The 16,822-nt window shown below is 39.7% G+C and overlaps 1 protein-coding gene across 6 annotated transcripts in view; it reads right to left on the bottom strand.

The window, feature by feature from the left end:
• Positions 1-16,822, bottom strand: part of IGF2BP3 (insulin like growth factor 2 mRNA binding protein 3) — an 84,118-nt gene that overhangs the window by 29,465 nt on the left and 37,831 nt on the right. For 4 of the 6 annotated variants that reach the window (XM_039342108.1, XM_039342107.1, XM_039342109.1 and 1 more), the window contains 3 exons: positions 6,095-6,143; positions 2,005-2,056; positions 1,853-1,916 (listed from right to left, as the gene is read on the bottom strand). In XM_039342108.1, coding sequence (XP_039198042.1) covers positions 1,853-1,916; positions 2,005-2,056; positions 6,095-6,143 — 165 coding nt within the window. The remainder of the gene's footprint in view (positions 1-1,852; positions 1,917-2,004; positions 2,057-6,094; positions 6,144-16,822) is intronic. The other 2 variants (XM_039342110.1, XM_039342112.1) reach the window with 1 other exon arrangement.

Below are 16,822 nucleotides of genomic sequence, written 5' to 3'. Positions count from 1 at the left end.
AATTTCAGTTAGCCACTAGGTGGCACAGAATTCCATTTTAATATTTTCATTGTATTGTGGAGTGACACTAGATTTACCAAGCAAATGTAGATATCAAAATATTACAAGTAATAAAATTGGTGAAAAAAAATATCCAAGTAGTAAAAGTGCATATATGTGTAGTAGCTATTTTACACATCTCCATTTGTAATTTTATGGTATTCTTTGATGCATCGTTGAGTCAATAATACATTTTTTTAAAAGTTAATGTATCCTTTCTGCAACTGTTTATCGCCAGTAATACTCTTATATTATAAAGGCTATACAGTTAGTCCTTGATTTATAACCAGTCACTTAGTGTTTAATAAAAAGGAGACTTTGCGGATATTCTCAATCATCCAGGTCATGGTTCTCCCAAAGCATCCAAAAAGCATCTGGACATTCCTAGTGCTTTGAAAATGTTTCTCTTCTCAATTGAAGAAGCTTCTTCAATTCAGAAATAGGGGGAATTACAACCTGGATCTAAAGTTCCAGCAGCTTTTCCCCCCACCCAGTATTCACATAACCGCACTCTGGATACTCAGCAACATGACTACATTTATGTTCAGTTGCAGCATTCCAAAGTCATGTGATTGGGTTTTTATTTCAGCCATAACTTCAAGCAGGGATCATGTCCCTTTGTTCAGTACTGCCATAATTTCAAACAGTCACTGAACAAGCACTAGTAAGTTGGGGACTATCTGTATACAATAAAATGTGATTCCTCACATGTATACGGCACTATGATTTTAAGAAAGTACTCTTGACTTAGCAAAAATAGGGCAGGGCATGTAGACAGATCAAACTTTTACTGGTGCCTACTACTGCAGAATTTGCTTTTACTAGAGTGATAGACAATTCTGAACTGTGGTCATTTTATACAAGACTGTACAACCTGCTATACCAAGTAGAAGTCCAATTCCTCTGTTAATGTGTGGTAGGATATTTTAAAATATAAATTCCACCAAATTTTCAATAAATCATTGCAGACATAAAATAGCAAACCCGCTGATAAAGGATGTATGATTTTGCAACTTCTACATCTTTCCAGTATGTTGATATTTCTGCATTTATTTTTATGTTTGATTTTACAATGTTTTAAATTTTATGTCACACTGAGTCTTTTTTAGTCTAATAAATTGTCAGTGACTACTCAGATGAAGGTTTCACTGCTTCCAATTCTGCAGTCTTGAAATACTTAACTAAAAACTGAAAAAATCTTGCATCTAAAAATAATAATAAAGTACAGTAAACACAGGGGTAAATAGGGGTAAAACTGGAATGTGTATGGGTGTATGGGAGGTATATTATAGAAACCAGAAGAAATACCTCAGTTTCAGATAAATGCCAACACCTTTCAATCCCTTTAAGACATTATAATCTTCCCAAAGTTTGGCTTTTCTTACTATTAAAAAGAAATTAAATGAGTGTTCCAGATTCAAATCCTTCTATAGTTGTCTTCAATCTGGGCATTTTTCACTTGTACAGATCAACTCTTCTCAAGAGGACATCTGGTCAGAGACTTCAGGAAACTGAATATACCAATTAATGAGGGAACTGTTTAATGTTAAATCACCTTACTCCCTTATAAAAATTTACAAGTGCAATTCTACAGTGCAACTAGATATGTTCCTATTCAAAACGTAATCCAACTAAGCTCAACATGCAGGCTAACATATAAGCAGTTGGATGAAGAGTGTAACCTTAGTATTTTGATTTTAAAAAGTAAATATAAATAAAAGACAAATAAGAGACTGTATCAAATGTTAATACATAAGAGAAAAACTATTTTAAAGGTAGGAAAAAAACTAAAAATAAATAAATGAGGACTTACTGCCTGGCCTGGTCCTTATTGGCGTATGTTACATTTACTACTGCAGTCTCTGTGTCAGTATTCACTAGAACAAAAAAGGATGTATCGAAAAAAATAAATTAAAACTTCCTTTGATCATTTCATTTAAACAAACTATTTGAATATTACACCACCTTGCTCACAGTTTTCCACAGTTCCATACTGTGCCAGCAAACCATCCAGGACCTATTAAAAAGAAACAAAGTACAATGTAAACTTTACACAAGTTATACAAATTTATATAACAATCTTTCAGCATAATATATAAAAAAGTAAAACAAAAATCCCAAGTATGTTTATGTCTTACAAAGTTAGTGACATAGGTTTTTCCAAAGTTTCATAATCTTTATTTCTGAATGTGAAACTCCACACTCAATTTGATCCCTAGGAATTAAATAAATCTGTTAATAACAAATTGTATGGAGTTACTTGTGAGTAGATAAATATATAGAATTAGATTATATCTGTAACAGTTCATCATACTTTTGTTTCAAATATATACTGGATAAAACTTTACCCTATTCAAGATTTAAACAAAGTTAAAGAGATTTCAAGATGTCAGAGTAAACTGTAATATGTTACATACAACTGAACAATTACCATTAAAGTTACATTTCTTCATTGCAAAATCACCACAGGAGAAAGTAGGCTTGAGACTTATATCAGCACATATTGAAACAGACTTTATAATTACTATAATTTTCCTCAAAATCAAAATAAAACCATGCTTATTTAGCAAAATGGTTGACTCAGATAAATGCAGTATTAAAATATTTCAGCTGCTCTTATTGTAGTTAAAAAATTACAAATAGATTTTAAAAAATAGATGTAGAGGTATTCACAATAAATTATAATATTTACGGGAATGTTTATTGTAAAGGAACCTGAATTGAGTTAATGTGCTTAAAGGAAGAGGGGGGAAAGCAACAAACAAGTGATTATTTTTTTAACTTCAATAGACTGAAAAATTTCTTGCATATTCTGGAATGTAACCTTTCAAGTTAGACAGCACTTAATCAGTAGTTATATTAATTATTTTACAATAGCTAGCAATTTTATTATGACTTAAATACTTCACAGAGATAGAGATAGAAATGTTCTCTGCGGCAAGATTATGTTCTCTTCATTCATTTTAAATAAGAATTCACCCTGCTCCCTTTTACAAGTGTAACCTAGTCTGATTAAGAAACAAATAAGGTTTATGTAGAAGGAAACCACTTGAAGGGACTTTACTGGATATATTTATCCCAACAAACTTTTTTTAACCTATTGAAAGCATATTTCCTGATGCCTGGAAGCTGATTACTAAAACATGAAATATAATAAACATACTTTTAAGCTAAATTATTTTTTGAGCAGAGGAAATGAAAAATCATATGCCTACTGGTTAGTGAGTTTTGTAACCCATTCCTTCTAAGGAAGAAAACAGTTGGTTAGATGAACACTTAATTCATATCTAGAACAAACACCCAAAGTCAATGGGATGCAAATTTAAACCTGTATCCAACTATTATTTTTGAATCAGTTTTACCACAAGAAAATACACCTTCCTTTTAATATTAATCTTTGTCTAATGTTGGCTTACTCCATCATGATTCTTATATTCTCTCTTTGTGGGGGAAAAAGAAACTGAATGCAATGAGTTTATAAATAGACATACTTTTCATCAGTAAATATGAAAATAATTTCCAATATAAGCAGCGTTCTATAAAGGCAAAATCAGTATAAATTGAACGCAAAAACAAAATAAAGAAAAATAACCAAGGAGTTTATACTCAAACCATAACCATTGTAGTTCTGACCTCACATCTAATAATAATTTCACTTTTTAAATCAATATACATGAATGAATCCAAGAAAAGCATGAGAAACATTTGCATTTATATGCGATCTTTCTTACTTACCAGGCTTTTCTTACATTTTTATAACTACTCCCAATTGCTTTTTGATTTTATCAAGTGATAAAAGTAAAATGTGATTTTATCACATTTTACTTTTATTCATAAACAATCAAATCCTTTAGTTTTACTCTAAAAACAAACCAATTCTTTCTAAATTGTTCATCTGCCTCTCAATCTTCACCTGTAGCCTTATTGGGCAATAACAGAATTTCTAGCCAAGCTAGTAGTGAGATAGCAATCTTGATGAACAACTGAACAGAAAAATTTGTTTGTATGAATATTTACTCTAGTTAGAAAATAATGTATTCCTTTTTTATGTAGGAACTCTCGCCCTTGTCTAATTGGGGTCTCTTCCTCCTGTTATAACACAGATGCCTTTCTTGCACACAAAAAGCTGCAGTTTTTATACTATAGGCTTTCATTCATCAGACACTAAAAGCCAAGTCATACAGTATACAGTATTATAAACAGTGTTACCCTATATACCCACTCAAAAGCTACAATAATCTTTAACAAAAAGCCACCTAAGCAAATACTATATTAATATTTCTAAGCACTTAAATCAAACATATAGTTCTGTGAAAATAAAACAGCCCTTTTGGATTTCCTCAGTTTTTGAGTATCTTTGCTATTGTGTGTTCTTCATGTGAGTTCTACATAAAGAAAATGAATGAACAAATAACACCAATGTTTTATTTATTTTATAAGCAAGTAATTTAACATGCTATATGCCCATATTAAAAAAGATCACCCTTAGGATTCAAGAACTAGTTGCACTATCTTTTGCTTTTTTCCCCAGTAACTGCAATCAAATGTTTCCTTGTAGTCAGAGGCTAGCTTCTCATGTAGCTGTTTAAGAATTTGCGACCCCAATTTGTTTAACTGTGTTCCCTTTATCTACTTTCAGAACTTATGTGGAGGATAGATGTTTGAGGTCACATTTATGCAAAAACATTGAAAATTCACAAACTTTTAAGCAGCCCGTACAAAATTTGTCTATACTGATTACTAGCATCATACAAATTATGCTATATGAATGAATTAGACTATAAACATCATGAAGTTGGAAGCATTCCTGCCCCAGAGCTAATTGCCTCAATGTAGGCAATTGGGCATTCAGGATCAAATTGGGCAATCTTGAAATTCTGTCCAGTAAACAAATCATAAGCATACAAACTTGGTTGCTCTTTATGATCCCCGATTTGTTCAACACACCATATTTAAAGTATATTATGTACAAATCATGATATATGGTTTATTTATTTCAAATCTGTAAGGTTTAATAGAGATTTTAATTCTTAGTATTACAGCCAATTATTTAAATCATGGGTATATGTGTATGGAATCTATATACACAACCTCTTACAATTTCATGCATTTTAAAAGTAGTTTGTCAGTAACAAATCATATTTCTGCATGCAAGCTTTAGCTGAGACACCAGCTTTCGTTACTTACTTGCCTATATTTAATTAATCTATATGTACACTAGCTTTACTTTATGAACTTTCTTTCATCTCAATTTAATTCATTTCCCATTATATCAAACTACTTTTATCTTTCTTTCTATAAGAATGCTTTCATGACAAGTGCTCCAATGTGTTACCACCATTATATAAAAATTTCTATTTTTTCCCCAGACACAACCAAGATATCATTTGATTATTACACTAGTGTACAGTCTCTCTAAAATGGGGGAAAGTGGTGAATAGTAGAGATAAGTACTATTTTTGATAAATAAAAAAATATTCAAAGACTTCTACAGCTCTTCAACATCCAAAACTTATCAAATAAATTATTCAGGCAAACAAATATAAATTTTACAAATTATATCTGGAAGAGGCACAAGTAAAAAGGAATCCTCATATTCTTGGGATAATTGCTATCTTGATTTTATAAAATCTCTAGCCAGCATGGTGCTTTGAAAATATTTAGAGACAGAAGATTAATTATACAAGTTCCATCACAATGTTCATGTTTCTAAAGATCATGAAAGCACTAATGAGCCTTTAAAGTGGGAATAAATGAAAAGGTTACTATTCACTTAGAATTGTACTTTAGAACTCTGAAAACATTTAACTCCAATTGCCCTCCATTTAACTTCAATTGTCCAATAGGGGGCAGTATAAATAAGTATTTGGATGCTTCTGCTCTTCAAAGATGCAAATTAACAACTCAAGAACAAAAAACTGTTCTTGTCAAATTCTCTGTATGCTAACAGTTAGAAGAGGAAAAAGTGACAGAACAAAAGGCACGATGGTAGGCAAAAGGCATACCATCAATTTATCCTCTTAAACAGGTTGAAAATTTAAAAATGAATGCCTACCTCCCACTGCAAGTGTGGCGGAATATTTCGGATTTGAAGTTTTCGACTCCTAGTGATAGAAGTTGGGGGAGGGGGAGAGAGAAGGATTGTTATTTAGTTATTAAGTTAAAGCACTACTGAACATTTCTAACAATATATGGGGAAAATCTTATGACAGAAAATATGTCTTACTTCAAGCTTTTTAAAAAATAACCAACAGAATGGACTGTATTTTAAGATATTGCTTTTCATGTTTAATGATGTACTGATACTGAATTTTTGATACTAGAAATGCATTTCTTTCAATATCACCTCCCCACGCATCTTGTGATTCTGCTTTTTATACTTATAAAAATTTATTGATTTATTTAGAGAGTATGTATGGCTGCCCACTTATTTTCAGTGACTCTGGTCACTTACAAACAATAATTTGTATGTTATTGCCAAGGTTCAAGTTCCCAAAATGGCACCAATTTAATTAGCACTTAAATTTCTAAGACTATGTCTCAGATTTTGATTGGCTATTACATTCTCATCTGTTTTTAAATACACATCCAGATATGAAAGCTTTTTATCTCCAACAGTACAGTAAGATCTTGCTTTTTTTTTACACATCTCATAGCTGCTTTTGCCAAAAATGAAATTATTTACACGCAAACAAATTCATGTACCACATAACCTCTAGGACCTACCAGAACATGGAATCGTGTATAGCAACACCCAAGAAATAAATGCATTTTAAGTCATATATAACTATACATAAAATATATATACTGCATGTAATAGATATCAATGCTTTGAAACACAAAAAAATGGAAAAAATTATTTTGAAATTTAGTTAGGTATATATTCCATTACATATTATATCTATTACATAAAACCCAGTAAGAAACACCCCTAAATAAATTTTTAGATGCTATGTCCAGTATTAAATTGTGTGCTTACAACACTTATCTTTCCTAGTCTAATCGTTTCATTCTTCTTCTTCTTATATATCTGAGATATATAAAGCAGCAATGCTGAAGATGGTTCTAATTTGTCACATTTTAACTATACCCAATTTACTGGGCTCCAAACACAAAAGAGCCAACAACAAACAAATCCCTAGACAATATACACAAACAAGCATTCATAGCTATTACTCACCACTACTCCATTCTTTCTCATGCTACTCCTACAACTCCAACTACCACCCATGTGAGTTTGGCTGTTCCTGGTGAGCATCATTAGACAAAATTATTGTCGTAAGTTCTTTTAACTATATCCAATTTACTGAGCTCCAAACATAAAAAGGCCAACAAAGCAAGCTCCTAACAAACACACCTAAACAAGCATTCACAGCTATGGGTCACTACTTAATACTACTCCATTCTTCCTCACTGTTATTACTGCTCCTACAACTCATTACTATCCCTTGTGAGTTCTGCTTCACCTAGTGAGTATTCCAGAGAAAATTATCTCCTTCTAGGTGCTTCAGACTGCTTTACTTAAACATACCTTCTTACTGTCTCCCACACACCACAACCAGCTGTCTCTGAACACAGCTTTTATAGTCAAGGTTGCAGTGCTGGCCAAGGAAAGAGCTTAAAGAGACAGGACAACAGCAGCACAGGTGCTTGCTCTTTTCTGGGCAGTCTGCTTTCTCACATAAATGTGAGAAAAAGCATCAACATTGCAAGACAAAAATAAATTAAGAAATTCCAGCTAACTACATTAATTGCATAGAATTTTTAAGTTTTTACAACAGCTTGACTTACATTAAGAGTTCTTCTGAAAACAATCAACCAACCAACCAACCCAGTATTTGTTTGAGATTCTGTTCTATCTATTCTGGAATATAAAAAGCAATATAATTAAATTTATGTACATCTAGATTAGAAATAATGTAGAGTAGGAGGAGTAGAGTAGAATAGAATAGAAATAGAATTGCTTTATTGGCCAAGTGTAATTAGACACAAAAGGAATGTCTCCGGTGTGAAAGGCCTAGGTGTACATGCAAAGCAACAGAGTAATAATAACCATAATAATGATACCAATAGAGAAGATGGAAAGTATAATAATACTATAGCTATATAATATAGGTAAATATATTTAGACATAAGACAGGACTATGAGAATTAGGAGTTCAGCAAAGTGATGGCACAAGAGAAAACTAAAACAATGCTCTTAATATATATAAAAGTTATTTAGCTCTTTTATATAGGGCAGGCAGACCAATCCTAATATTTTCTTGATTGCTCTCTCTTTCCTAAATTTCTTCCTATAGGTTAGCTGATGGCAGATAGTCCAGAAGGAAAGATAAAATAATTGCTATTGGTACAGTCCTGGGGATCTGTCAATTCTCATTTGACTTAAAAACAATTTATAGCCTGGAAATAAAAAAACTGTTATTTTCCTTGATGGTCATTTTTAAAGCAAAAAAACAAAAACAAAAAGCACTTCAGAGAACTTCATTAATCTCTAGAAAGCTTCTTGATATTAAGTATTTGCAATGTTTACATTAATTTCTAGAGCAGCTTCATTAGTCTGTAACCATTTAAAAGTCTTATATGATCTCCAAAGTAGTTCCATATAACTAGACATACTTTGTCATCAAAGCACTATGCATTTCTGAAACAGTACTTCTACAATCTGCAGCCCGGTTTAAGTGATTTATTGTTTGTGAGTTTGATGTTTTCTTTTTATATAAGTACCCTTGGATTTTGCAATATTGTTCCTCTAAATAGGTATTTGAAGAAAGATACAAAGATACAAATACTCAGCTGGTTCACCAAAGTTAGTTGTTACCTCCAAGAAAAAAATGCAGACACTGGACTTCCAAAAGAATTTTTTTTTATAGAACTGAAGGATAAATATTCTTCTATAAATAGTATAAAGCCGGGGTTCACGCCCCTCAGGCCATGAACAGGCAACTGAGCAAAATTTAATCTGCACATGCACAGAATCTAGATTGTGTACAGAGCCCCGCCTCCCCCCCCCCCGGCCTATGGAAGAATCATCTTCCATGAAACCAGTCTCTGGTATCAGAAAGGTTGAGGACCGCTGCTATAAAAAACGGCGTTGTCTTACCTGAACGCTTTTTCTCAGCAGGATGGTGTAGAATCCATTAATTGGGTAATCTAAGCCTTCCTGCTCAGACTAAGACAAAAAAACTTTGCCACATCTCCTTCTGGGTGTGCCTTCCCCAGGTTTGTCGAGGCGAAGCATCCAGACGCAAGGCTCCAAACAAAAATAAAAGACACATGCCTAGACTAATGACAACAGGGTGGATGTGGATTCTATACCATCCTGCTGAGAAAAAGCGTTCAGGTAAGACAACGCCCTTTTCTTCAGCAGGATGGGTGTAGAATCCACTGATTGGGACATACCAAAGCTGCTCATGTCCCTGTAGGGAGGGAAGTCTAGGCTTGTGTCCCCTGAGAAGTAACTACCTGCTGTAGGACTCGCCTACCAAAGGCAGCCTCCGCCGCTGCAAATTGATCTATCCTATAATGTTTAATGAAGGAAGAGGGAGAGGACCACATCGCTGCCCTACAAATCTTGAGTGATGCCTAGGTAGACCAGGCTGCTGAGGCTGCCGCACTGCGCGTAGAGTGAGCAGTGATGTAGAAGGGACTGAGAAATGTAAGCCCTGGAAATACAAGCCCTAATCCACCGACCAATAGTGGAAGAAGAGACCTTCCTATCCATGGCAGCGGGCTGAAAAGACACGAATAAGGCCTCTGACTTCCTGAAGGCCGAGGTTTGTTTAATGTATGCCACCATCTTTCCAGACAATGTGACGGGTTAGGACAGAAGTTAGGAAGGACTAGGTCCTGGGAACAATGGAAACCTGTATTGACCTTTGAAATGAATGCGGGATCCAACCTGAGGACTACTCTGTCCTCATGGAATGTGCATAGGTCCTCCCAGGCCGACAAAGCGGCCAATTCTGAAATTCTCCTGGCCGACGTAATGGCCACTAGGAAGGCCACCTTCAAGGTAAGAAATTGAAGGGAACGAGTGCTCAGAGGTTCAAATGGAGGAGAAGTTAATGCCTGCAATACCTTGGAAAGGTCCCAGGATGGATAATGATGAACCGTTGGTGGCCCGGAGTTGGCCCCGCCCTTGAGAAAGGCACTAACTGCTGGATGTTGAGACAGGGAAACTTGGTTGTCACAGGTGAGAACCGTCGACAAGGCTGCTATCTGCCTGCATATAGTGTTGGTTGACAGACCTCTATTTAACCCTTCAAGTAAATAATCTAATATGTCTGGGATGGTGATAGTAAGCTGCGAGAGCCGCTTCTTGGTACACCAAGAACAGAAGTTTCTCCAAGTGGCGTCGTAGATCCTATTGGTCGAGGGACGCTGTGAGGCCTAGATCACTGAGATAACCCCGGAGGAGGAGGATTGTCTAGTTAGACTCTCCCGCTCAAGTGCTAAACGGCTAGTTGGAGCCACTGTGGATCCGGGTGTTGGAGGTTTCCCTGGCTGAGAGCTACTCGGTCCAGGAGGATCCTCCACGGTGGCAAAAGCGACAGATCCACTAGGTCAGGAAACCACGGCGTCTTGGCCAGTATGGAGCAACTAAGATTAGCTCCGCCTGTTCATGGAGAAGCTTGCGAATAGTCGCCTATAGTAACGGCAGAGGAAGGAAGGCATAAAGTACGCCCTCCGGCCATCTGCTTCAGAGGGCGTCCGTTCCCTCCGCCCCTCTTGCCGGGAATCTGGAAAAGAACCTGGGGAGCTGTGTGTTGCTCGGGGAGGCGAAGAAATCTAGGATGGGATAGCCAAACCTGTGCAATATTTCTCTGAACAGGGTTGAGTCCAGTTTCCACTCTGAGTGATCCACTGTGGCCCTGCTCAGGGAATCTGCCTGTTGATTTGCCTCTCCCAAGATGCGTTCCGCTCTGATTGATCTCAGAGTGGACTCTACCCAAAGGCCTATGGCCAGAGCTTCCTGCATGAATGACCAAGAGTGGGTCCCCCCTTGTTTGTTTACGTGAGCCTTGGCCGCAATATTGTCTGTCAGGATCAACACGTTTCCCTGAGAGGGAGAACCTTTGGAGAGCCAAGTGGATGGCTCTGAGCTCCAACCAATTTATGTTGTGAGCCAGGTCTGACCTGGACCACTGACCTTGGGCTAGGTGATGCTGAAGATGTGCTCCCCAACCGAACAGACTGGTGTCTGTGGTCAGGGTGACCCTCGGCGGTTCCTTGAAGAGGGTGCCCTTGTTCAAGGCAGATGAGGTCCACCACAGAAGTGAAGACAGGGTGTGATGGGGAACCCTGACTTTCCTGTTGGAGGCACTGATGTTGCATCTCTGAAAGGGAAGGAGGAACCATTGGAGGTTCCTGGAGTGAAGCCTGGCCCACGGAACGATGCCCATGCAAGAAACCATCTTCCCCAGGAATTGGGATAGTTGTACCAGTGGTATCCTTTTTTCCCTTCGGATCTGCTGGGCCAGCTTTCAAATGCTGACCTGCCACTCCTGAGAGATAGACCATGCATAGACTCAAATCTATCAATGCTCCCAGATGGAGCAGACGTCTTGTGGTGTCGTGTGACTCTTTTTGAAGAGAACCCGTGATCCTGAAGTGTTTGAATTGTGATTGCCAGGTCCGACTGGGCTGATTGGAAGGATCTGGACTGTATCAGTATGTCGTCCAGGTAGCGCGCACAGGCCTCCTCCTTAGATGAGCCGCCAGCACTGCCAAGATCTTTGTGAAAACCCTCGAAGCTGAAGAGAGACCGAAGGGGAGGGCCCGATACTGGTAGTGCCTGTGCGCGTAGCAGAACCTACGGTGTTCCTGGAGGATCGGAATGTGGAGGTAAGCCTCTGTCAGGTCGATGTAGGAAAGGAAATCCCCCTTCCTGATGCTTGCCAAGATGGACTTTAGGGTCTGCATCTTGAACCTCCTGTAAGTTAGGAAGTAATTTAGACCTTTCACATCCAGTATCGCCCTCCAGCCCCCTGAGGCCTTGGGAACTACGAACAGGATGGAGTAGAACCCCTCTCCTATCTGGTCCTGAGGTACCTTTCTATGGCCCTGATGTCTAGTAAATGTGCGATGGCTGTCGTGACTAGTTGTGCTTTTGATGTATTGTTTGAAACCGGGCACTATATGAAATGATCTGGGGGAGAAGATCGAAACTCTAGGGAGAGACCCTTACCCTAAGCATCTGTGGTTGTACCCTCCCAGATGTCGTAGAACAGTGCCAGTCGTCCCCTAATGGGGTAGTCCTCCTTGGCGTCACTTGGACCGCCTGTATAGACGATTGCCCGATCCCCTGAATGGATGTTTGGTCTGGGACTGACCCCTGGCTCCATTAATCTGGCGGTCCTGCTGCCGATTCTGTCTGGAAGAGTAGGATCGTGAGCCTCTGGGCCAATCTCAAGACTGCCCTGCCCGAAAGGGCCGTCTCCACTCCCAGGTACCACTGGGATGAAATGGTGGCCTGCAGTAGTCCTGTTGAGGCCGTCTATCTGATTTTTTGGAGGGATGGGCCATCACCTTTTGCTTGTCCTTGCCTTCAATGATATGAGGCTCTAGGACTGGGCCAAAGAGGTGGGTGCCACTGTATTTGGATGTTGCTAGGTGCCACTTTGCCTTTAAGTCAGTGCATCATTGCTTCAACCAGAGCAACTTACGGGACGCCACTGAGGCAGCAATAGATCTGGCTGAACATCTGGCCAAGTGTAAGGATGCATCCGCAATGTACTCGGATGCTGCAACAATCTTGCCTATTGATTGGTGCACCCTGACCTGATCCAGAGGAATGAGAGCCTGGAGCTCCTGCAGCCACATTATCACTGAACATGCAAAGGAGGAGGATGAAGTTGCCGCCCTTATGGCCAAAGCTGAAGATTTGTGAGCTCTGCGAAGAGAGAACTTGAACTTTTTGTCCTCTGCCTTTAAGAATTCAGCCATGTCCCCAGGAATGGTGGTATTGGAGAACAGAGATGTCAGGGGAACGTCCACAGTTGGAACTTCTAGGAGAGAAGCAAAGGAAGAAGCGACATCATAAAGTTTCTTGTCCAAACTGCTCAGGGAAGGAGTGGTAGCTAGGGATGACCACTGCTTTTCAACCGTAGTCCTGAAAACTAATGGACACCGAATCTGTGGGTCTTCCTTGACCTTTTCCACAAACAGGGAAATTCAGGGGGTTGGCCTCCTGATTAGTGGAGGTAGATGGTGACTCCTCCTGGGCCGAGGTAAGTTTTACTGTGGCGATGGCCTTTAGGAGGAGAGACCGAAAAATGGCTGGATTAAAGAGACCCGAAGATGTCACCTGCTCAGGAGGGGTCCTCATCCTCAGACATAGGAGTGTCTGCTACTCCCAGTTCCATTGATCCCTCCTCTCCTAATTGCGAGGATGTCTCTGAGACATCAGAGCTGGGCCTAGTGTCGCGTTCCACCTGAGGTGGGGGAATGGATGTGGGAGAAGGATGTGACTGTAACTGGCTACTCCCTGTGGATGACATAAACTGCTTGAATGCGTGGTGCATGAAAGCCTGGAATTGACTCTGGGACCACATTTCCCCTTGGTCCTTGGAGCTGGCCCCAACCTCCATTGAGGCACGCCTGCTCTCAGGTGTTTGATGTGACGATGAGGAAGAGGAGCGAGGAGGACCAACCTGCTCAGTTTCCCTCTGAGGAGACCAAGACCTTGAGGCATCCTGTGAGGATTCAAATTGGGGCTCTGACGAAGGGATGTCCAGTGGGGCGGGGAAACCAATTCAGCCCCACTGGACCTGAGCTTTTGTGCCTTGGAGAATTCTCTCTCCAGTGCTAAGTGTCTCCTTGAGGCCTCTCGCTCGACTGTTTTGGAGGTTTCCTTTGTGGACAAATGTTTGGTTTTAGCTTTTTTCTCCCCCCCCCCCACTTCCAATTCCTCTGATCTGCACTTTGTTTGTGCGGGGGGAGACACTGGTCTGAGTTGCCTGGGGCGAGGAGCTGTCTGCCATTGCAGTCTAGGTACTCCTGGACAGTTGTACCTAGAAATCAGAGGAACCCAACACGCAGATCAAACAGTCAGAGATGGAAAACCGATCCTTGCTCTGAACAAATAGCAATGGCAAGAGCACCCAGACAGTGTTCTAATACTGCCTGCACAGGCCCTGACTGACTGAGAAACAGGTGGCCAAGAAAAATATCTCTTCGCTCTTCTTTTCTAAGTCTTAAGACCAGATATCAATACCTTGGCCTGCTTAAATACAGACGAGGCCCACACCTGGGGTAGCCCCCACGAGTTTCACCACAGCCGCTGTGGGTATAAAGAAATATCTTCCCCCTGAACGGGTCTGCTCACAGACCAAGGCACTCAGGCAACAACTATGAATCTGCAATAATGCAGGTAATAATTGCTGATGATGCTGCAATAATTCAAGTAGGCCTCCAAACTGGCATCCGCCATGTGGGTCGTTCAGAATAGTGGCCGCGCTAAGACCATGCGGTCAAAATGGCGACTGCAAGACCTTTAAGGCCTCCGGAGAAGCAACGAGGGAAAATTTGGAGTTCCTTAAGGGAGAATCAATTGCACGCAGCAGGGAAAACGAAATAGCCTAAATTCCTGATTCCCCCCGGTCCCCAAGCAATTCGTAGTGCAGCCTCCGCTGTGATCCAGATGAGGCTGCAGTCAGGAAAACACTCCCTCGAAGCCTCGATGCAAACGAAGCGCTCCGGAGGTCTCCGTGCCGAAAAGCCGATCTCCACTGCCCAGCTGATCAGCGGGATCGCGAAAATGGCTTCAGATCGTCGGAATGGGAGCTCCCCTCCGAACAAAGCTTGCAACCTCCTCCTTCAGAGCCCCAAAGGGCTGCAGAGGAGCAAGGACAGAGTCCTTATCCCCCCCCCCCCAACACAATCTCAATTGATTTTTGAATTTGCAAAGTAAAAGCCGAATTAGTCCAATTGATTGATCAAATTTAAATCTAGCCAATTTTGATCTGATTAAATGCAAAAAAGAACAAAAAAGGATCTAGCCTAGCCTTTAATAAAAAGTCTTGATGAGCTTAAGACTAAGACAAAACTGGGGAAGGCACACCCAAAAGGAAGCGTGGCAAAGTTTTTTTGTCTTAGTCTGAGCAGTAAGGCTTAGATTACCCAATCAGTGGATTCTAACCCATCCTGCCGGAGAATATGCTTACTTAGTGGATTCAGTTGATGATGAAGAAAATTAGGGCTAGATACTTGTTTTCTTTTGCTTATTACAGAACCAACTGGATAACCTGCTGAAGTAAAATAAGAATAAGGCAGGGGTTCTCAACTTTGGCAACTTTAAGACTTGTGGACTTCAACTCCTAGAATTCCTCAGCCAGAAAAACTGGCTGAGGAATTCTGGGAGTTGAAGTCCACAAGTCTTAAAGTTGCTAAGGTTGAGAACCCCTGGTATAAGGAAAGATGTGACAATCTTAGATAAGATGATGAAGGATAAAGATTCTCCTATAGTAACCAAAAACAGAATAGTTTAAACCAGAGGTCTTAAAATTTGGCCCTTTTATGCCTTGTGCACTTCAACTCCCAGAATTCCTCAGCCAGCATGCCTGGTTTAGACCCCTGGTTTAAACAATAGTCTTTCTTGCAATAAGGTATGACTGTGAAACTGAACACTGAGAAACATCTCTGAATCATTGTTTGGAGATGGTTACTAAAAGTACCACGGTCTGCATAAGAACAGCCAATGTTTCAGTCCTGAAAGAAATAAAGACTGGCTGCTGGCCTGATACACATTATTAGCAAGCAAAAACTCACATTCATTTGGGCATATAGTGTAAATGGATGGAAAAAAAAGAGCTATGCTTGGTAAGCTAGTGAGGGAAGTAGAGAACAAAGACAACACATAAGATAAACAAATGGGATCAATGATATCAGTGGGAATATCCCTGGAAGAGTTGTGGATTATAACAAGGACCAGTCAAGATGGAAGGCATTTGTTCATATACCAGTAATCAGATCAAACTTAAGGACACCAAAATAATTATAATTAATGCTGATTGAGTTATAGTCATTGTAATTTGAGAAGAAGGATTTTTCATGCAATGTTTCATTATCTTTGATGATGATGATGATGATGATGATAATAATGTTGGAAGGTACCCTGGAGATCATCTAATCCAACCCCCCTGCTCAGGCAGGAAATTCTATACCATTTCAGACAAATGGCTGTCCAGTCTCTCCTTAAAAACTTTCAGTGTTGGAGCATTCACAACTTCTGGAGGCAGGTTGTTCCACTGATTAATTGTTGTATCTCTCAGGAAATTTCTTAGTTCTAGGTTGCTTCTCTCTTTGGTTAGTTTCCAACGTTCGGGTAATTTGGAGAATAGCTTGACTCCCTCTTCTTTGTAGGAGATATTTGAGATATTGGAACACTGCTATAATAACGAGGAGGAGGAGGAGGAGGAGGAGGAGGAGGAGGAGGAGGAGGAGGAGGAGGATGTAGGAGGAGAGAGTGGAGGAAGGAAAGGAGGAGGAGGAGGAGAGAGGAGGAATAGGAGGGAGGAGGAAGAGGAGGAGGAGATGAAGAAGAAGAAGAAGAAGAAGAAGAAGAAGAAGAAGAAGAAGAAGAAGAAGAAGAAGAAGAAGAAGAAGAAGAAGAAGAAGAAGAAGCAGCAGCAGCAGCAATGGCTAAGAGCAGGAAAATTGAAGAAAGAGACCGAGGGACTAATTCTAGCTACACAAGATCAAGCCTTAAGGACAAATGCATATAAAGTCAAAATTGAGAAGACAGCAACAGATAGTAAGTGCCACCTATGCAAAGAGGCTG

The sequence above is a fragment of the Crotalus tigris genome, unplaced genomic scaffold (assembly GCF_016545835.1).
Source record: "Crotalus tigris isolate CLP2741 ecotype Arizona unplaced genomic scaffold, ASM1654583v1 scf7180000017774.6281472, whole genome shotgun sequence".
NCBI classification, from domain to species: domain Eukaryota; kingdom Metazoa; phylum Chordata; class Lepidosauria; order Squamata; family Viperidae; genus Crotalus; species Crotalus tigris.
The sequence above is the reverse complement of the archived record's forward strand: the minus strand, read 5'-3'. Positions and strand labels throughout refer to the sequence as shown.